At 45.1% G+C, this 23,219-nt stretch overlaps 1 protein-coding gene across 1 annotated transcript in view; it reads right to left on the reverse strand.

The window, feature by feature from the left end:
- Positions 1–278: 278 nt before the first annotated feature.
- LOC125135331 (ubiquinol-cytochrome-c reductase complex assembly factor 2) overlaps positions 279–23,219 on the reverse strand; it is a 28,518-nt gene continuing 5,577 nt past the window's right edge. The window contains exons 2-4 of the mRNA XM_047795350.1: positions 4,133–4,207; positions 3,240–3,309; positions 279–456 (exon numbers count right to left, since the gene is read on the reverse strand). Coding sequence (XP_047651306.1) covers positions 329–456; positions 3,240–3,309; positions 4,133–4,207 — 273 coding nt within the window. The 3' untranslated portion in view covers positions 279–328. The remainder of the gene's footprint in view (positions 457–3,239; positions 3,310–4,132; positions 4,208–23,219) is intronic.

A 23,219-nucleotide genomic window follows, 5' to 3' on the forward strand; every position in this document is an offset into this window, starting at 1 on the left:
GCTCTTTCCCAGGAGCTCCTGCAACAAAAGGAGCCTGAGAATCTTGCCTGGAGCCAGCCAGACCCCTGCTGGCAGGTGGGGTCCTGTGGCCTCAGGAAGCACCTGGCCCAGAGACCGTGTCACCTTCCCTTCTCAGGCCCAGGCGAGCCCCACTTCCTCTCCCTGGGGAGCCCCTAGCCGCGGCAGGCGGGGCAGGCGGGGCGTGTGTTCAGCCCGCTCCCTTCTCAAAAGGCCAGGCTTTCTTTAGAGCAAAGGCTTCCTTTCTGTGAGGCCAGAGATGGGGGATTGGGGCATTTTATTGAGGATGGCAGCAAACAAGACTTCGCGCTCAGGTACGTGGGCGCGACAAGGCGCGGGCCCAGGCCTTGTGTTTCTCCTCGGGATTCCTGGGGGCAAACCTCTCCTGCAGTTTCTTCCACACGCCTTTATCCATCTCCTTGAACTCATCCAAGGTATCTGCAAAGGGGAGACAGCAGACCAGGGTCTAAAATGGCTACATGGATTGGCCCTCAGGACATCTGTTTCCACACAAGCAAGCCCTGGTTTTCAGTGTGTCCCCAAGAAAGTGGAATGGCGCTGCCACTTCCAGTCAGCACAACAGGTGGTAACAGGGAGTCCCCACAAATCAGGACTGCACCAGGCGCTGTGTCCTTATAGGGGCCCCTGCTTGCATCTGAGCACTGTTCCACATCCAAGCAGCCCCTTCCACCCAGCTTCAAGTGATCACAAAGATGGTGCTGCAGCGTCAGCCACGAGGCCCACACAGCCTTATCTCCATTTTTCAGAGGTGGAAACAGGCAGAGTGGGGTTAAGGAACTTGACAGGTCACATGGCAAGGAAGTGGTGAGGCTGGGATTGGAACCCGTGTTGGGAGTGGAGGAAGCCCCAGGGGAGGCAAAGACCTGGGCCCCTCAAGCAAATCAGCTGACCTCTAACTCTCCAGCTCCTCCTTTGTAAAGTGGAAATAAAAACACCTGCCTCCAAAGGTGAACCTTTTAAAGGAAATAATAGGGAGTTCCCATTGTGGCGCAGTGGAAATGAATTCAACTAGGAACCATGAGGTTGAGGGTTTGATCCTCGGCCTCACTCAGTGGGTTAAGGATCCAGTGTTGCCATGAGCTGTGGTGTAGGTTGCAGACATGGCTTGGACCCTGCGTTGCTGTGGCTCTGGTGTAGGCTGGCAGCTGTAGCTCCGATTTGACCCCTAGCCTGGGAAACCCTCCATATTCAGTGGGTGCAGCCCTAAAAAGCAAAAAAAAAAAAAAAGGAAATAATGGGAATAACATGGCTGGCACTGGCCTGTGCTCAAGAAAAGGAAAAGGTAGGTCTCCTCACAGTGAAGGCAGCAGATGCCCTGCCAGCCAGTGGGCCCTGTTTAAACGCAGGTCTGCACCACCCTCCCCCCAAAATCAAGGACTGAGGCGGAGGTCCTCAGTCTGAGACCCAATACCATGTGGGGCTGACAGGCCACTGCAGCTGCATCTCCCCACTCGCACCCCCCACCCCCTGCCCTTCCCCCCCCCAGCAGTGACAACTAAAATGGTCTCTAGACCAGGCCACACACCAGCCCCCAGCTGAGAAGCACTGGCCTAAAGTCTCTTGGGCCTAAAGTTCTATGATACCTAATTTCACATAACACCAAACTTCATAGCCTGGATTTCCAGTTGTTAATGAAAGTTCTGGAGCAAACAGTTTTTCTAAACAAAAAGGTCACTACACTATTAGCATCCATCACCAGTGGGCTCACAACCTCAGCCGTGAGCCCAGCATCCACCAGAGGACTTCCCCGAAGTCCAGGTGCCCTCATGGGGCACGCAATGGGACGCTGAGGGGTCTCTGTCCACGGACAGGCCATTGAGCACCCCCTAGGATTGCCATGACCCCAAGTCAAGGTGGATACACCGGGACCCAGACTTGCCGGCCCTCAAACCCTCACTGCAAACACTGTGAGGGGCGTTCCTGCCCCGTCAGAGACATTCGGGAAGCTCACTCCATGGTCCCCACGAAGCCCTGCAGCGTGCTGGGCAAATGTGACCCGTTCCCTCTCTGGGGCTGAACCCTTAGCCAGGACAAGCTGCTGCCCATGCCCACTGGGGCGGGAGGGGGGATGTCCCACCTCTCCCTCCTTTGCTGCGGCCCCTTCTCCCCCCAACTCAGGATTCCAGGGTTAACTGAGGGCGGAGGCTCAGCTTCTGGAAACTCTTTCCATTCTAATTCAAGTTCGAACCTGGCTCAAAGCCTCACAATGACACTGCATCTATGCTGGTAATTAAGTGGGCCAGGGACTTGGGGATACACTTATTTGTGTGTGTGTGTGTGAGAGAGAGAGAGAGAGTGTTTGTGTTTACTTTTTAATTGCCAAAAAGGTAATTCTTGCCTGGACAAAGTATCTTTACCCCAGTTTTCCACAGTGCTGTGACAAAAACCAGGATCAGAGTTGATAGACAATAGCAGATGACACCACCAGGTTTTAATCTGTTCAGAAGGTTAAGAGTTCTCTGGAAGCCTAAATCCTCAAAACTTAGTTGCTAAAGGCTGCCAGAGGAACAGGAAAGAGAAATTTCTAGAGTATCAGAGGCAATGTTTCAGGGCCATGTCCTCCCAGAAAAGATTAGCCTATTTTTATATATGGTGTCCTTGGCAATAAAAATAGTAAATTTCCAGAACCTGCCTACTTCAACCCAGGCTTCCCCTGTTGCCACCCCTATGTCCCCTGCAGCGACAACGCAGATGGGGAAGTGAGGAGGGGATGAGCTATGCAGAGTGTTTCTTTTCTTGTTAACCAGAGTCAATAACTCCAAAACACACCTAGTTAAAGCCCTATCTAACCCACAGACCACGTCCCCTGGGTCAGATAACTCTTAGGCGGATATCCCCATACACGTTTATTGAATGGCTTCTTGTTTTAATTAAAACCCTCATTGTTTATAAAGCCCCCTTAGGACCATAAAAATACAATTATTTTCCTTCCATCCTGATTTCAACTACTTCCATTTGGCAAATACATATTCCCCTCCTCCCTGCTGCCCAGCCTTGAATTTGAAAGCTCTCAAGACGGATTTTCTTTTTTTAAACAATGCCCTTGACTGTCTCCATATTCTATAGCCAAAAAGCATGAGCCCTGGAGCTCCAGAACTTCCTCTGGGCCGTTCCACAGACTTGCCATCAGCAAACTGCTTATTAGGCAACCCCCTTGGGCTCATCTGCAAGCCAAGCAGAGGGCAGCCGCGCTTCCGTACCTGTGGATAGAATCAGCTTGTACTCTTCCAGGGACAGCCCACTGAAGCTGGTCTCTCTGGGGCGAGGGTACTGGTCAAGGCAGGGCGGGGAAGAAGAGATGGAAGAGAGATTAGTTGTGCAGCACAATTCGAGGCCGGAGGACCGGGAGAGAAGCTGCGTTTGACCGCACTTCACCCCCCATGAGCGCCCAGGGTAAGGCTGCAGGTGGAACAGCGCCACCTGGAGGCAAGGCTTGGCCGTGGCAGGACCAGCATCACCTGGAGGGTGAGCCGGGCTTGCACACGGGCCCTTGAACCCTCTCAGAAAGCAGCTGTGGTTCAGAGGCTTGGGTGGGCCCACGATCCTGCACTAACCAGCTCCCAAAGGTGCCCTACTGCTGCTCTCACTTTGAGGTGCGAGGGTTTGGAAGGAATCCCTTTTTCGTGCAGGTGAGGCTTCCGGCCATGTATGTTGGTGCAGTGAATGAGCACATTTTTCAAGAGTGGGTAAAAAAGACTAAACAGAATTTGACAGCAACCCTGTCAGGGCAGAGGAGAAGCCCAGCTTGGTCTACAGGACTTTGCAAGCCACCCCACTTTGTCGCAGAGTGTGCGTAAGACCAGTTCCCTCAGAGGGGATGGGAGCACACTTGGAGAGCAACAGCTGTCAGACTGGGGTGTTGAAGCACACACTGGCACGGAATACACATGCTTTTATTCAAAATTATAAGCAGCTTTCATTTAGGTGAACTGAAAGACTCTACCAGGTGCCTTTGTTGGCTTGGCTGAAACTAATGGTAACATATCGAAGTGGCAAAACCATAATTCTTTACAACACATGGCCTAATCAAACTTCACACATTCTCACTGGCAGTCTGGTCAGAGGCTGGGATACAAAAGGCTGGCCCACTCACCTTGTGTTTGTAATAGTTTGAATGGAGCCGAGCTAAGCTCTCGTACATCTGGTCACAGGCCTCGGGCTCTGCAATCTGAAAAACAAAGCAGCCCCAGGAAAGTGAGCAGCCATTCCTGCCAGCCCCAGCCCACCTTGATCCCCAGGGAAGGGCCCACTGAGTAAGGCTTTCACAGGTACAGGCCTGCAGTGATAGCTCTGTCCCTTGGGGAGCGATGACAATCACTTTTCTGGAGTACAGGCCCCACCTCAGCACCCCCCACCCCACCTGCAAAAACACCTGGCAACAAACATTTGCCAAGCACCTGGACCTCTGGGCCAGCATGCCACCGCAGCAGGAGGTGGGGTGGGGTGATGCGAGGTGGCAAATGTCAGAGGAGGGGGCTGTGCACTCAAGCGGTTGGTGGATGTTGGGAGGGAGGCTATGCTGGGTTCTAAAGGATACACAGGAGCCGGGGCGCTGAGGAGAGAGTGAGAGGGCCTTCCTGGTGGAGGGGTTGGGGTGCCCTCTAGGCCTTGGACCCGAGCATCAGGCTGGCAGACTGAACATGCAGGTAAGAGTCTGAAGCAGGGAAAAAGAAAGTTTTTTTTTTTTTTTGTCTTTTTAGTGCCGCACCCTCAGCATATGGAGGTTCCCAGGCTAAGGGTCTACTGGAGCTGTTGCCGCCGGCTTATGCCAGAGTCACAGCAATGCCAGATCCGAGCCATATCTGCGACCTACACCATAGCTCATGGCAACACCAGATCCTTAACTCACTGAGCAAGGCCAGGGATCGAACCTGAAATCTCATGGTTCCTAGTTGGATTCGTTTCTGCTGTGCCACGACGGGAACTCCCAAGAAAGAGCTTTTTAAGTTAAACCTTTAATATGAAATGCATGAAAAAAAAGATTCTTTTATGAAAGGCAAAATCACCTGAGCTTTCATCTGTGCTAAATGGGAAGCTGCTGAAATTTTACAAGAAAAGGAACATGGAGAAAGCTTTGTCTGAGGATGAGACAGTGAAGGGAGGTGAACCAAGGGGCGGGTCCGGTTGGGTCCTGCCACGAAGGACAAGGCCCAGAGCCCGGAAGCCTCCCACGGGAAAGGGGGGAGGAGAACTACCTGCTGCAAATTCCAGGGAAGGCCCAGCCACAAGCAGGTACAGGTGCTCTTCCCCTTCCATACTCTTCTGTCCTTGCTATTATTTAGCTATAGTTCCTTCAGTATTCTGCCAAGAATTTGGAAAGCTCCCCAGAACGAAACTTTCTCTTTAGTGTTTCCCCAGGATTCAAATGATGGGTTTTTCCAACCTAAAGCCTTTCTCCAAGAAGGCAGAGCATAAGTAAATCAGTAGTTAAGTGTTTTAACAAGGCAGCGCTGCTTCCGCCTCCATGTGTGCATCAAATGAGATCCCCATTTTACTCAAAACAGACAATCCTGTCCCTGGGTCCAGGCCACCCATCATGAGGACACCCAGGCAGCACATCAGAAGAGAAGGGCGATGGGCTACAAGGCAGCCAGCATTTTTGAATAACCATCAAAGGCATTACTTGAGTGGACTGGGGCTAAGGGCCGACAAGGAAGGATGGAGGGAAACTGTGAGGCTGGTGACTGAGCGCTGACTCCCTGCGGGCGGCGCCTTAGGGGAGAGCCTAGCTGGAATAGAACTGGGCAGCACGCTCCCAGGAGGAAAGCATTTTGAACGTTGTCTTCAGCGGAGCACGCAGAACTAACCAGATGACAGACAAACAGAAGGCACAAGATACAAAAGGAGAAAGAGAAATAGCAGCCACATTTTCAGAAATCAAGAGATTAGCAAGATAACTGTGCTCCATCTTCTGCCTGCTCTCCTCACACCTGCACAGACTTGTTCACTTTTACGTTTAAAAAAGCACCTATGTGGACCCGACCCGAGACTAAGCAGGTCGGTGGGCCTGGGGGAGCAGTGGAGCCAAACTGCCTGATTTGGGCCCCATCACCTGTCAGCGATGGACCATCAGGCAAATCAGCCCACCCTACTCCACCCCACCCCACCCCACCCCTGACACTTCAAATAATTTGCCACATTTCCTTTACCCTTCTCTATGTCTTTACATACTTATTTTTTCTTCTGATCCCTTTGAGAGGAAATCAGGCACAATAGGTCCCTAACAGGTCAGTGTGCTTCCTGAGAATAAGGGCATCTTCTTACATAAGCACAGATCAGTCATCAGATTCAGGACACTCGGCCTTGACACTTCTATCCAGTCCATCGTCAGCTGTCTTGGTCGGAACCTCGGGGCCGGGGGCCCTACTACACTACCTCCCAGGTCCCTTCCTCCTTGCACCTGTGACAGGTCCCCGCCTTCCTATCTTTCTCGAATTGACATTTCTGAGGTACACTCGCCAACTTAACTTTTCCTGTAAAAGAGAAGATAATAATAGTCCCTATTTCTGGAGTTCCCATCGTGGCGCAGTGGAAACGAATCTGACTAGGAACCATGAGGTTGCAGGTTCAATCTCTGGATTTGTTCAGTGGGTTAAGGATCTGGTGTTGCTGTGGCTGTGGTGGAGGCCGGCAGCTGTAGCTCCGATCAGACACCTAGCCTGGGAACCTCCATATGCCGCAAGTACGGCCCTAAAAAGACAAAAAGACCAAAAAAAAAAAAAAGTCCTTATTTCTGAGGGGTGTGAGGATAAACAAGGTAACATGTGGACTGCTCTGAACTGGGGCTGGACCTGGTGAGGGATGCGGCAGGCAAACACCCACGGGAAACACAGCCTTCGCTGCACCCCACAAGGGGAAAGAGACTTCAGGACAATCCAGGTGGCGACAGGGGACCCTGCCTGGGGCCACGCAGGGTTGGGGGAGGCCACCAGAAGGAAGTGGGGGCCCCAGGCCCAGGATGGCAGTGAGGATACAGCAGGGATCACTGCACTGGCAGAGGTGATGGGGGGACGGGAGATGGCCAAGCTTCACTCGGACCTGGCCTGGCCCCCGGCCCCCAGCATTCCATGATCAGTCAGCGGGGGCCGCACACCACCCCTGACTCTGCCCTTCCCTTCCTACCATACCTACCTTTCTAAGCAGGCTCCCGAGAAAGGCATCCACATGCTGACTCCCCCCAGCACCCTCCTGGACCCTTATTAAACCTGCACCCCCAAAGTCCTGCCCCTAGGAGCCCCTCCTGCTTCTCCCCAAATTCGCCAGGGGTGCAGCCGCCACCCGCTGCACCCTCTGGGCAGGCAGGGGGTCCTCTTCTTCCCCAGCCCTTCTTGCCTCTGTAGGCAGCAGGGGACAGGTCACCCTACAGAGCACTGCTCAAAAGCCAGAATGACCCTCTGGCCTCCTGTACTACTCCTCTCAGGATTAGAGACAGCCTCCCAGATACGTGACAGATGCCTGGAGCTCAATGACAATCCGGGAGGAACCAAACACCTAAGTGCCTATACATCATCAATCACCAAAAACTGACCCTGTCAGATGATTTCCCGTCTGGGGTCAGGAGGCTGTACAGGCAGCTCGGTGGAGGTTATGGGAGTCTGAGGTGTGCCAACCTTCAGCCACGGCATCACTACCTAAGAAGAGATGGAGCTGGGGCCAGTTCTTGGTCCCTGGTCACCCCAACCCAACTTGGCAGTTAGAAAGTGGTCTCGGAGTTTCCATCGTGGCTCAGCAGAAACCAATCTGATTAGCTTCCAAGAGGACACAGGTTTGATCCCTGGCCTTGCCCAGTGGGTTAAGGATCTGGTGTCCTAAGCTGTGGTGTAGGTCACAGATGTGGCTTGGATCCTGCGTTGCTGTGGCTGTGGCACAGGCCAGCAGCTACAGCTCCAATTCAACCCCTAGCCTGAGAACTTCCATATGCTGTGAGTGCGGCCCTAAAAAGACCAAAAAACAAACAAACAAACAAAGTGGTCTTATTTACTGCTTGAAAGTGAATCAACAGAGACACCTATCTAATTCCAGAAGCTTCACCCTGGTCCACATCCCACACTTTGTTCAGACTCCAGCACATGCATTCCTGAATGTTGAAACACATTTTTCCTGATGAAGTGTACTATGAACTATTAGAGATAGTCTAACATACAAGCTTTAAATTACCTGGTTTCACATTCACACCTAATGAGATTACAGACATTTTAGGACTAATAGCAGCGCTGGGTTTGAAAAAGGCAGCAGTGGGATATTATGAAAAATTCAGCTCTGCTCCCTAAATGTGAATAAAATAGATGTTCAACTGACAAAGTGTCCTTTACGGCTCAATTTTTGCTCCTTTTGCATTTCCCCTGCTCGGTCGTCAGTAAATTTCTCTTTACCATATTAAATTTTTATACATACAAATCTATATCACAGCCGCAGGCACTGATTTCGATTTTCCAAATTGAATTTTGGGTGGTGATAGCAAATGGTACATCGGCCCCTATTCTAGTCACACCCTTTTGGCAAAGGGTGTCGCAAACTGCTTTAATTAAGGTAGAGCTGGATCTGGTCCAGGAAAATCTACGAAAGGTTTTATGACTTGGTAATGAACTTCTGGGGCTTCTACTCCAACAATGGGGAGCAGACCCTGCCCCTGACAGGGCTGTGACAACCACAGAGCACAGAGGAGGTCTTGCTCAAAATCCAGTGCAGGCTCTGGTCACCACACCACCAGCCACACACCCCCTTCAAGGGGACAACGGCCAGCACACCCTGAGGAAAGATGTGGCAGCATCCCTACCAAAAATAGCCCTTGCACCCAAAATATCAGACACAGGGAGGGTCCCACATAGAAACTGCTTTCCAAGAACACAGTAGCTAACTGTTTCTCCTAAAGCCACAGTCAGAGAAATATAAGTAAAATGAAAAAGCAGAGGAACTACTCCCAATTAAAGAACAAGAGAGGAGTTCCCATGGTGGCGTAGTGGTTAACGAATCCAACTAGGAACCATGAGGTTGCGGGTTCGATCCCTGGCCTCACTCAGTGGGTTAATGACCCGGTGTTGCCATGAGCTGTGGTGTAGGTCGCAGACATGGCTTGGATCCCGCGTTGCTGTTGCTCTAGCATAGGCTGGTGGCTACAGCTCTGATTTGACCCCTAGCCTGGGAACCTCCATATGCTGTGGGAGCAGCCCAAGAAATGGCAAAAAAGACAAAAAAAAAAAAGAGAGAGAGAGAATTCCCCTGAAAGGCCAATGAACAGACCTCTTCAGTCTAATAGCACTAAATTCAGAGGGAATAAAAATCCTGAAGGAATTAAGACTACTGATAGAAATGCGGATCACTGGAACAAGGGGCTGGAAACTATAAAGAGGAGTCAATCAAAATCAGACAACTCAACTGCCAAGATGAAAACTGAGCTAAAGGGAACAAACACAAACTATTTAATGCAGAGGAGCAAATAAGTGATCTGCAAGATCACCCAATCAGAACGGCAGACAGAAAAACAAACGGGAAAAAAAAATGAGAGCAACATCTAAGACCTATGGGATAAGATAAAGTGGGACAATCTATACATAATAAAGATCCCAGAAGGAGAAGAAAGAGAAAAGGGAATCAAAAAGAAAACTTCCCAAACCTAAAGGAAACAGATATCCACATTCAAGAAGCATAGAGGGTCCCAAACAAGATGAACCTCAACCCTACACTAAGGCATAGAATTAAAATGGCTGAAGTCAGGAGTTCCCATTGTGGCACAGTGGAAACAAATCTGACTAGTATCCATGAGGCTGCAGGTTCCATCCCTGGCCTTTCACAGTGGGTCGGGGATCTGGTGTTGCTGTGAGCCGTGGTGTAGGTTGCAAATGCAGCTCAGATCCCGCATTGCTGTGGCTGTGGTGTAGGCCAGCAGCTGTAGCTCCAATTTGACCCCTAGCCTGGGAACTTCTATATGCCATGAGTGTGGCCCTAGAAAGCAGTAAATAAATAAGTAAAATGGCAAAAGTTAAAAGAGGGGATTCTAAAGGCATCAAGAAAAAAACAGAGTTACTTAAAAGGGAACCCCTATAAGGCTATCAACTCATTTCTCTACAGAAATGTTGCTGGCCAGGAGTTCTTGTGATGGCACAGCAGAAACAAGTATGACTAGGAACCATAAGGTTGTGGGTTTGATCCTTTGCCTCACTCAGTGGGTTAAGGATCCAGTGTTGTCATGAGCAGTGGTGTAGGTCGCAGATGTGGCTTGGATCTGGCATTGCTGTGGCTGTGGTGCAGGCCAGCAGTTGTAGCTCCAATTAGACCCCTAACCTGGGAACCTCCATATGCCATGAGTGCAGCCCTAAAAAGCAAAAAAAAAAAAAAAAAAGAAAGAAATGTTCCTGGCCAGAAGGCCATGGTAAAACATATTTAAAGTCCTAAAAGGAAAAAATCTGCAACCTATGATACTCTACCCAGCAAGATTACCATTTAAAATATTAGAGAGATGAAATTTCTCAGACAAGCAAAAATTAAAGAATATAGCAATACTAGACCTATCCTAAAAGAAGTATTGAAAGGTCTTTTCTAATAGAAAAGAAGTATCTATAGGAAAGAGAAAATCATAACAGGAAAAGCAGATATATAAAAGGATTGTAAATCACATAAATAAACCAGAACATATATTTTTTTAAAAAACCCAAAACATGCTATGAAAATGACTGTAACTACAATAAACAGCAAAAGGATAAAGATGAAAATGTAAAACAGGATATCAAAATCATAAAACATAGGGGAGGTGAGTCAAAAAAATGTAGATTTTTAAGAATATGTTTAAAGAGTTCTCTTGTGGTGCAGGAGGTTAAGGACCTGGCACTGTCACTGCAGTGGCTTGGGTTGCTGCTGTGGCATGGGTTCAATCCCTGGGCTGGGAACTTCCACATGTCGCAAATGTGGCCAAAAAAAAAAAAAAGAAAGAAAGAAAGAATATGTTTGAACTTATGTGACTACTAGTCTAAAGCAAGTAGGCACAGTAATGGGTTAATATACTTGAAAACTAGGATAACCACAAATCAAAAACATACAACAGATTCACAAAAACCAAAAAGAAGAAAACTCAAGCATAATACAAATGAAAACCATTAAAACACAAAAGAAAAAATAAAAAGAAAGGAACAAAGAAGAAAAATAAAACTGGAGTTCCCATTGTAGTTCAGTGGGTTAAGGACCCAACGTAGTCTCCATGAGGATGTGGGTTCTATCCCTGGCCTTGCTCAGTAGGTTAAGGATCTGACATTGCTGCAAGCTGCAGCATAAGTCACAGATGCAACTTGGATCCTGCATTGCTGTGGCTGTGGTGTGGGCTGGCAGCTGCAGCTCTGATTTGACCCCTAATCCAGGAACTTCCGTATGTCACAGGTGTGCCCATAAAAAGAAAGAAAGAAAAAAAATATATATATATACATATATATATATATAATCAACTAGAAGACCAGATTTAAAATGGCAATAAATACATACCTATCAATAATTACCTTAAATTTCAATGGACTAAATACTCTGATCAAAAGACACAGAGTGGCATATTGGATAATAAAACAAGAGCCTATGAAAGGCTGCCTACAAAAGACTCACTTTAGGGAGAAGGACACAGACTAAAAATGAGGGAATGGAAAGAGACATTTCATGCAAATAGAAATAGAGGTTCTTTCTGAACCTGAGGTTCTTTCTGAAAAGAAAGCAGAGGTTGCAATACTTATTTCAGACAAAACAGACCTTAAAACAAAAGCCATAGAGAAAGATACCATATAGATGTTCCCTGGTGGTCTAGAGGTTAAGGATTTAGTGTTGTCACTGCTGTGGCTGGGTTAGATCCCTGACCCTAGAACTTCTGCATGCCACAAATGTGTCCAAAGAAAAATACACAGGATGGTATAAAACGATAAAAAGATCAATACAAGAAGAGGATATTATGCTTGTTAACATACATGTACCCAATATAGAAGCATCTGAATACAAAAAACAAATCCTAACAGAGATAAAGGGAAAAATTGACAGGAACACAATAACTGTAGGAGTTTTTTTTTTTTTTTTTGGTCTTTTTGCCTTTTCTAGGGCTGCTCCCTCAGCACATGGAGGTTCCCAGGCTTGGGGTCAAATTGGAGCTGTAGCCACTGACTTACACCAGAGCCACAGCAATGTGGGATCCGAGCCGTGTCTGTGACCTACACCACAGCTCACAGTAACGCCGGATCATTAACCCACCAAGCAAGGCCAGGGATTGAACCTGCAACCTCATGGTTCCTAGTCAGCTTCGTTAACCACTGCGCCATGACGGGAACTCCAACAGTAGATTTTAACACTTCACTGATGTCAATGGACAGCTCTTCTAGACAGAAAATCAGTAAGACAACAGAGATCCTAAATGATACAGAACAGTTAGACCTAACTGATATCTTCAGGATGCTACATCCAAAAAAATCAGAATACACATCTGTTTCAAGTACACATGGAACAGTCTCTCGAGTGGGTCACGTACAAAACAAGCCTCAACAAATGTAAGAGGATGGAAATTATTTCAAGCATCTTTTCTAACTACAAAGCCATGAAACTAGAGATCAACCACAGAAAGAGAAACAAGAGAAAAAGATTACATGGAGCCAAAACCTATTACTAAAAAACCAATGGGGCCCAGTAGAGGGTTGATCTCCAGAATTTCTATAGAGCAGAGGCAGCAGATGGTGGCCTGCAGGCCTGTTAGTTTTTTGTTTTTTTTTTGGTCTGTCCACACAGGATTGCCAAAACGATGTTTTATCATTAAATTCGTTGTGAACAGCTTCCACTTTGTGAGGCTGCAAGGAGAGGTCCGCAATCTGGAAGAGGCTCTCACCCAACCATGTCGGCACTATGATGGACTTAAGAGCATCCAGAACTGAAAAATGATGAGAACTGTAAGACATGTATCCAAGAACATGGAATTACTTTAGAAAATTGTTCCAGGGGAGATGAGATTAAGACGATGGAACAGAAGGACTGGAGCTCAACTTCTCTCATAAAAACAACAAAATTACAACCAAATGCTGAACAACCTTCAACCAAATAAATGGACTGGAAACTTTCAAAAAGATATCCTACTCCAGAAAACAAAGAGGAGGCCACATCAAAAAGTGGGAGGGGTGATCACGCAATGTAAACAACCCCATACCTCCCGGGTGGGAAGCCCACAGACTGGAAAGTAATTGTTATCACAAAGAGTCACCTACAGGAGTGAGAGTTCTGAGGCCCACGTCAAGTCTCCACGCCTGGGATCTGGCACTGGGAGAAAGAGCCCCCAGAGCATCTGGCACTGAAGGCCAGTGGGGCTTGTGTGCAGGAGCTCCACGGAACTAGGGGAAACGGAGACCCCATTCTTAAAAGGTACACACAGACTTTCATGTACACTGGGTCCCAGGGCAAAGCAGAGGCTCCATAGGAATCTGGGTCAGACCTGACTGTGGTTCTTGGAGGATCTCCTGGGAAAACAGGGGGTGAATGTAGCTTGTTGTGGGGGAGGACATTGGAGGCAGAGCTCTTGGGAATATTCATCAGTGTGTGTTTCTCTGGAGGTGGCCATTTTGGGAAAATATGACCCCATCCATCAGTGCTGAGGAACCCCAGGCCAAACAATAATCCAGGTGGGATCACAGCCCCACCCATTGGTAAACAGGCCGCCTAAAGCCACCCCCCCCCACACACACACACAGCCGCCTATAATCTCACCCAGAGACAAAGCCCTACCCACCAGAGGGATAGGAATCAGCCCCACCTACCAGTGGGCAGGCACCAGTCCCTCCCATCAGGACCTACAGCAAGCCCCCATATCAACTTCAGCCACAAGGGGGGCAGGCATCAGAAGTAAGAGAGGCTACAACTCTATTAATAGTCTGCAAAAAGGACACCACACCAAAAACCTATAAAAATGAAAAGTCAGAGAACTGTAACTCAGATAAGGGAGAAAGAAAACCCCCCAGAAAAACAGCTAAGTGATCTGGAGATTATCAGCCTCCAGGAAAAAGACTTTAGATTGATGATGCTGAAGATGGAAATAAATTGGAGGCAAAGATTGATAATTTACAGGAAACATTGAGCAAACAAATACAAGATTTAAAACTTAAGCAAGCAGAGATGCACAATACAATAACTGAAATAAAAAATTCATTAGAAGCAACCAACAGCAGAATATAGGAGGCAGAAGAACGAATAAGCAAGGTGGAGGACTAGTGGGAATCACTGATGCAGAACAAAAAAGAGAAAAAAGATGAAAAGAAATGAAGAGAGTCTCAGAGAACTCTGGACGATGTTAAACACACCAACATCCATATTCTAGGGGTACCAGAAGGAGAAGAGAGAAAAGGACAGAAAAAATATTCAAAGAGATAATAGCTGAAAATGTCCCTAATATGGGAAAGGAAACACTCACTCATATCTGGGAAGAAGCACAACGAGTACCATATAAAATAAACCCAAGGAGGAACACCTCAGACACATATTAATCAAACTGACCAAAATTAAAAACAAAGAAAATATTGAAAGCAGCTAAGGAAAAAAAACAAATAACATACAAGGGAACCCTGATAAGGTTATTGGCAGATTTTTCAGCAGAAACTCTGCAGGCCAGAAGGGAGTGTCACAGTATTAAGTTAATGTCATGAAAGGAAAAAAAACCTCCAACCAAGCAAGGCTCTCATTACCCAGCAAGGCTCTCATTCAGATTTGAGGGAGAAATCAAAAGCTTTATCTGTAAAGATAAGCAAAAGCTAGGAGAATTCAGCAACACTAAACCAGCTTTACAACAAATACTAAAGGAACTTCTCTAGGCAGAAAAGAAAAGGCCACAACTAGAAACAAAAATACCTCAAATGACAAGGCTCACCAGTAAAGGCATATATATAGTAAAGGTAGGAAATCATTCACACACAATTATGTTACTAAAATCAGAAATCAGAGTTCCCATTGTGGCTCAATGGTTAACAAATCCAACTAGGAACCATGAGGTTGCGAGTTCAATCCCTGGCCTTGCTCAGTGGGTTAAGGGTCTGGCGTTGCTGTGAGCTGTGGTGTAGGTCACAGATGTGGCTTGGATCCTGCGTTGCTGTGGCTGTGGTGTAGGTGAGCAGCTACAGCTCCGATTGGACCCCTAGCCTGGGAACCTCCATATGCCATGCATGCAACTCTAAAAAAAAAGACAAAAAAAAAATTGTGTGAAGAGGAAGGTACAAATTTAGGACACTGGAGATGCACTTGCAATTAAGAGACCAACAACTTAAAACAATCTCATATATATATAGACTCCTATATCAAAACTTCAGGGCAACTGCAAACTAAAAATCTACAATTGATACACAAACAAGTAAGAAATATCAACTCAAATACAACACTGAAGATAGTCATCAAACCACAAGAGAAGAGAACAAGAGAAGGGAAGAAAAAAGAGCAACAAAAACAAATCCAAAACAGTTAATAAAATGGCAATAAGAACATACATATCAATAATTACCTTAAATGTTAACGGACTAAATGCCCCAACCAAAAGACAGAGGCTGAATGGATACAAAAACAAGATCCATATATATGTGGTCTTTAAGAGACCCACTTCAGTTCTAGGGACACATACAAATTGAAAGTGAGAGGATGGATGAAAATATTCCATGCAAACAGGGATCAAAGGAAAGCTGGAGTAGCAATACTCCTATCAGACAAAATAGACCTTAAAATGAAGAATATTTTAAAAGGCAAGGAAGGACATTACATAATGATCAAAGGATCAATACAAGAAGATGTAACAATTGTAAATATATATGCATCCAACATAGGATTACAATATATAAGGCAACTGCTAACAACCTTAAAAAGAGAAATCAACAATAACACAGTAAGAGTGGGGGACTTTAACACCCCACTTACAGCAATGGACAGATCATCCAGACAGAAAATCAATAAGGAAACACAGGCCCTGAATGAAGCATTAGACCAGATGGACTTAAATAGGTATTTGTAGGACATTCCATTCAAAAGCATCAGAATACACATTCTTCTCAAGTGCACACGGAACATTCCCTAACATTGATCACATTCTGGGCTACAAATCAAGCTTTGGTAACTTTAAGAAAATTGAAATCACATCAAGCATCTTTTCCGACCACAATGCTATAAGACTGGAAATCAACAACAAGAAAAAACTGCAAAAAGCACAAACAAGTGGAGACTAAACAACATGCTACTAAACAACCAATGGATCACTGAAGAAATCAAAGAGAAAATTAAAAAATACCAAGAAGCAAATGACAACAAAGATACAACACTCCAAAACCTATGGGATGCAGCAAAAGCAGTTCTAAGAGGGAAGTTTATAGCAATACAAGCCCACCTCAGGAAACTAGAAAAAGCCCAAATAAACAACCTAACTTTAGTTAAAGCAGCTAGAAAAAGAACAGATAAGACCTAAAGTTAGTAGAAGGAAAGAAATCATAAGATCAGAGCAGAAATCAATGAAATAGAAATGAAGAAAACCACAGAAAAAAAAAATCAATGAAACTAAAAGCTGGTTCTTTGAAAAGACCAACAAAACTGATAAACCCTTAGCCAGGCTCATCAAGAAAAAAAGAGAGAGAACTCAAATTGATAAAATTAGAAATGAAAAAGAAGTTACAATAGACATCACAGAAATACAAAGGATCATAAGAGACTACTACACGCAACTATATGCCAATAAAATGGAAAACCTACAAGAAATGGACAAATTCTTAGAAAAGTACAATCTTCCAAGACTAAACCAAGACGAAATAGAAAAGATGAACAGACCAATCACAAGTACTGAAATTGAAACAGTGATTAAAAAAACTTCTGGGGAGTTCCTGTCGTGGCTCAGTGGTTAACGAATCGGACTAGGAACCATGAGGTAGCAGGTTCGATCCCTGGCCTTGCTCGGTGGTTTGAGGATCTGGTGTTGCTGTGGGCTGTGGAGTGGGTTGCAGACGTGGCTAGGATTCCATGTTGCTGTGGCTCTGGCATAGGCTGGTGGCTACAGCTCTGACTAGACCCCTAGCCTGGGAACCTCCATATGCCACGGGAGCAGCTCAAGTAAAGGCAAAAGGACCAAAATAAATAAATAAATAAATAAAAAATAAGTAAAAAAACTTCCAGAGTTCCCGTCATGGCACAGTGGTTAACAATCCGACTAAGAACCATGAGGTTGCGGGTTCAATCCCTGCCCTTGCTCAGTGGGTTAAGGATCTGGTGTTGCCGTGAGCTATGGTGCAGGTCGCAGACGCGGCTTGGATTCCATGTTGCTGTGGCTGTGGTGTAGGCCAGTGGCTACAGCTCCGATTTGACCCCTAGCCTGGGAACCTCCATATGCCACAGGGGCAGCCCTAAAAAAAGGCAAAAAGACAAAACCCAAAAAAAACAAAAAAAACAAAGATGACACAAACAGATGGAAAGACATACCATGCTCGTGGATTGGTAGAGTCAATATTATAAAAATAACTATCTCACCCAAGGCAATCTACAGATTCAGTGCAATCCCTATCAAATTACCAAGGACATTTTTCACAGAACTAGAGCAAAATATTTTGAAGTTTGTTTGGGAGCACAAAAGACCCAGAATAGCAACAGCCATCCTGAGAAAGAAAAATGGAGCTGCTTGGCTCCTTGGCTTCAGACTATACTACAAAACTACAATCATCAAAACTGTATGGTACCGGCACAAAGGCAGAAATACAGATCAGTGAAAGAGGATAGAAAGCCCAGAATTAAACCCACACACCTACAGTCAACTAATCTATGACAAAGGAGGCAAGAATATACAATGGAGAAAAGACAGCCCCTTCAATATGTGGTGCTGGGAAAACTGGACAGCCGCATGTAAAAGAATGAAATTAAAACACTTCCTAACACCATACACAAAGATAAACAAAAAGTGGATTAAAGACCTAAATATAAGACCAGATACTATAAAACTCTTAGAGGAAAACAGGCCAAACACTTTCTGACATAATCCACAGCAACATCTTCTCAGATCTACCTCCTAGAGTAATGACTATAAAAACAAAAATAAACAAATGGCACTTAATTAAACTTAAAAGTTTCTGCAAAGCAAGGGACACCCTAAACAAAACAAAAAGACAATCCACAGAATGGAAAAAATATTTGCAAATGACACGACCGACAAGCAGGATTGACCTCCAAAATTTATAAACACCTTCTTCAGATCAATACCAAAAAAATGACCAACCCCATCAAAAAATGGGCATAAGATCTAAACAGACAATTCTCAAAAGAAGACATACAAATGGCCAAAAAGCATATAAAAAGACGTTCAACATCACTCATTATCAGAGAAATGCAAATCAAAACCACTATGAGGTACCACCTTACACCAGCCAGAATGGCCATCAGCAAAAGGTCTACAAACAATAAGTGCTGGAGAGGGTGTGGAGAAAAGGGAACCCTATTACACTGTTGATGGGAATGTAAATTGGTGCAACCACTGTGGAAAACAGTGTGGACATTCCTCAGAACACTGAAAATAGAAGTACCATTTGATCCAGCAATCCCACTCCTGGGCATCTATCCAGAGAAAACCATGACTCAAAAAGACACATGTACTCTGATGTTCACTACAGCACTATATACAATAGCCAAGACATGGAAACAACCTAAGTGCCCATTGACAGAGGAGTGGATAAAGAAGATGTGGAACATATACACAATGGAATATCAGTCAGCCATTAAAAGGAAAGAAATAACAGCATTTGCAGCAACATGGATGGACCTAGAAATTACCATGCTGAAACCAAAAAGAAAACAAAAAGACAACTTACAGAATGGGAGAAAATAGTTTCAAATGATGCAACCGACAAGGGCTTAATCTCTAGAATATATAAACAACTTACACAACCCAACAGCAAAAAAGCCAATCAATCAATGGAAAAATGGGCAAAAGACCTGAATAGACATTTCTCCAAAGATATACAGATGGCCAGCAAACACATGAAAAAATGCTCAACATCGCTGATTGTAAGAGAAATGCAAATCAAAACTACCATGAGATATCACCTCACACCAGTCAGAATGGCCATCATTAATAAATCCACAAATAACAAGTGCTGGAGGGGCTGTGGAGAAAAGGGAACCCTCCTGCACTGTTGGTGGGAATGTAAACTGGTACAACCACTATGGAGAACAGTTTGGAGATACCTTAGAAATCTATACATAGAACTTCCATATGACCCCACAATCCCACTCTTGGGCATCTATCCGGACAAAACTCTACTTAAAAGAGACACATGCACTCGCATGTTCATTGCAGCACTATTCACAAGAGCCAGGACATGGAAACAACCCAAATGTCCATCGACAGAGGATTGGATTCGGAAGATGTGGTATATATACACAATGGAATACTACTCAGCCATAAAAAAGAATGACATAATGCCACTTGCAGCAACATGGATGGAACTAGAGAATCTCATCCTGAGTGAAATGAGCCAGAAAGACAAAGACAAATACCATATGATATCACTTATAACTGGAATCTAATACCCAGCACAAATGAACATCTCCTCAGAAAAGAAAATCATGGACTTGGAGAAGAGACTTGTGGCTGCCTGATGGGAGGGGGAGGGGGAGGGAGGGATGGGGAACTTGGGCTTATCAGACACAACTTAGAATAGATTTACAAGGAGATCCTGCTGAATAGCATTGAGAACTTTGTCTAGATACTCATGTTGCAACAGAAGAAAGGGTGGGGGAAAAATGTAATTGCAATGTATACATGTAAGGATAACCTGACCCCCTTGCTGTACAGTGGGAAAACAAAAAAAATTATAAAAATAAAAAAAAAAAAAAAAGAAATTACCATGCTAAGTAAAGTCAGTCAGACAATGAGACACCAACATCAAATGCTATCACTTACATGTGGAATCTAAAAAAATGGCATAGGAGTTCCCGTCATGGCACAGTGGTTAACGAATCCAACTAGGAACCATGAAGTTACAGGTTCAATCCCTGGCCTTGCTCAGTGGGTTAAGGATCTGGTGTTGCCTCGAGCTGTGGTGAGGGTCGCAGACACGGCTCGGATCCCGTGTTGCTGTGGCTCTGGCGTAGGCCGGTGGCTACAGCTCTGATTAGACTCCTAGCCTGGGAACCTCCATATACCTCGAGAGCAGCTCAAGAAAAGGCAAAAAGACAAATAAATAAATAAATAAATAAATAAATAAATAAAATAAAAAAAGGGCACAATGAACTTCTTTGCAGAACAGATACTGACTCATAGACTTTGAAAAGTTTATGATTTGCAAATGAGACAGGTTGGGAGGAGGGGGGATACACTGAGGGTTTGGGATGGAAATGCTATAAAATTTGGTTATGATGATTGTTATACAATCAAGTAATAAAATTAAAAAAAAAATGTAATAAAAAATAAAAAAAAAACCCAGTGGGTCAATGATGAAATCACAGAGAATTAAAAAATACCTTGATGGAGTTCCCATCGTGGCACAGTGGTTAACGAATCCGACTAGGAACCATGAGGTTGCGGGTTCGGTCCCTGCCCTTGCTCAGTGGGTTAACGATCCGGCGTTGCCGTGAGCTGTGGTGTAGATTGCAGACACGGCTTGGATCCCGCGTTGCTGTGGCTCTGGTGTGGGCCGGTGGCCACAGCTCCGATTAGACCCCTAGCCTGGGAACCTCCATATGCCGTGGGAGCAGCCCAAAGAAATAGCAAAAAGACAAAAAAAAAAATACCTTGAGGAGTTTCCTTGGTTAACAAATCCGACTAGGAACCATGAGGTTGCGGGTTTGATCCCTGGTCTTGCTCAGTGGGTTAAAGATCCGGTGCTGCCCTGAGCTGTGGTGTAGGTCGCAGACACAGCTCAGATCCTGCATTGCTGTGGCTGTGGTGTAGGCCAGTGGCTACAGCTCCTATTAGACCCCTAGTGTGGGAACCTCCATATGCCACGGGAGTGGCCCTAGAAAAGGTAAAACGACAAAAAAAAAAAAAAGGAGTTCCCATCATGGAACAGCGGAAACTAATTCGACTAGGAACCATGAGGTTGCGGGTTTGATCCCTGGCTTCACTCAGTGGGTTAAGGATCCAGTGCTGCCGTGAGCTGTGGTATAGGTCGCAGATGAGGCTCAGATCTGGCGTTGCTGTGACCGTGGTGTAGGCCAGTGTCTACAGCTCCGATTAGACCCCTAGCATGGGAACCTCCATACGCTGCGAGTGCAGCCCTCAAAAGACAAAAACAAAAACAAAACCTCCCTACAAAGTACAGGACCAGATGGTTTCACTGGAGAATTCTACCAAACATATAAAGAAGAGCTTATACTAATTTCTCTCAAACTCTTCCAAAAGACTGAAGAGGAAAGAATACTCTCAAATACATTCTATGGAGCCACCATCATCCTGATAACCAAAATCAAAGACACTAGCAAAAAAGAAAATTACAGGCCAATATCTCTGAAGGATATGGATGCAAAAACCCTCAACAAAATACCAGCAAACAGTATTTAACACATAAAAAGGATCATAGACCATGATCAGACTGGATTCATCCCAGTGTCACAAGGGTGGTTCAACATACGCAAATCAATCAACATTACGTGCCACATCAATGAAAGAAAAGACAAAACCCACATAATTATCTCAACAGATACAGAAAAAGCATTTGATAATATCCAACATTCATGCATGATAAAAATTCTCACCAAAGAACTATAGAGGGAACATATCTCAACATAATAAAAGCTATTTATGGAGTTATTGTTGTGGCTCAGAGGATTAAGGATCCGGCATTGCTGCAAGCTGCAGCAAAGGTCACAGATTTGGCTTGGATCTGGTGTTGCTATTGCTGTGGCATAGGCTGCAAGTGCAGCTCTGATTCTACCCCTAGCCTGAGAACTTCCATATGCTGCAGGTACAGCCGTAAAAAGAAAAATAAAGCTATTTATGACAAGCTCACAGACAACATAATACTCAAGAGTGAAAAGCTGAAAGCCTTCCAGCTAAAATCTGGAACAAGACAAGGATGCCCACTCTCTTCACTTTTCTGCCCCTCCCCCCATTCTCACCACTTCTATTCAACATAGTATTGGAAGTCCTAGCCACAGCAATCAGATAAGAAAAAAAAAAAAAAAGGCGTCCAAATTAGAAGAGGTACAATTGTCAATTTATAGAGATGATATGATACCCTACATATAAAACCCAAGAGACTCAACACAAAAACTATCAGAACTGATAAACAAATTCTGCCAGGTAGCAGGAGACAAGGTTAACATACAGAAATGTATTGCATTTCTCTACACTAACAATGAAACATCAGGAAGAGAAACTAAAAAAACCCCCAAAACCAACCAAACAAAAAAACCCTATAAAAATCATGCCAGGAGTTCCTGTCGTGGCTCAGTGGAAACGAATCCAACTAGGAACCATGAGGTTGTGGGTTCAATCCCTGCCTCACTCAGCAGGTTAAGGATTTGGCATTGATGAGAGCTGTGGTGTAGATAACAGACAGTTCAGATCCTGCGCTGCTGTGGCTATGGTGTAGTTTGGCAGCTGTAGCTCTGATTCGACCACTAGCCTGGGAATCTCCATGTGCCATGGGTGCGGCCCTAAAAAGCAAAAAAAGAAAAAATTTTTTTTTTTAAAATAAAATCATGGGGGAGTTCCCGTTGTAGTTCAGTGGTTAACGAATGCGACTAGGAACCACGGGGTTGCGGGTTCGATCCCTGGCCTTGCTCAGTGGGTTAAGGATCTGGCACTGCCATGAGCTGTGGTATAGGTTGCAGACGTGGCTCGGATCCCGTGTTACTGTGGCTCTGGCACAGGCCAGTGGCTACAGCTCCGATTTGACCCCTAGCCTGGGAACCTCCATATGCCACAGGAGCGGCCCTAGAAAAGGCAAAAAGACAAAGAAAAATAAATAAATAAAAATTAAAAAATAAAATAAAATCATGGGAAAAAACAAACAAACAAACCAAACCTAGGAACAATCTGACCAAGGAGGCAAAAGACTTGTATGATGAGAACCATAAATCACTGATAAAAGAAACTGATTATTCAAAGAAATGGAAAAATATCTCAAACTCTTGCATTGGAAGAATTAATACTGTTAAAATGGCCACACTGGAGTTCCCACTGTGGTACAATGGGTTAAGAACCTGATTAGCATGCAGGAGGATGCAGGTTCAAT

Source organism: Phacochoerus africanus, chromosome 9, assembly GCF_016906955.1.
Source record: "Phacochoerus africanus isolate WHEZ1 chromosome 9, ROS_Pafr_v1, whole genome shotgun sequence".
In the NCBI taxonomy this organism is placed as follows: Eukaryota; Metazoa; Chordata; class Mammalia; order Artiodactyla; family Suidae; genus Phacochoerus; species Phacochoerus africanus.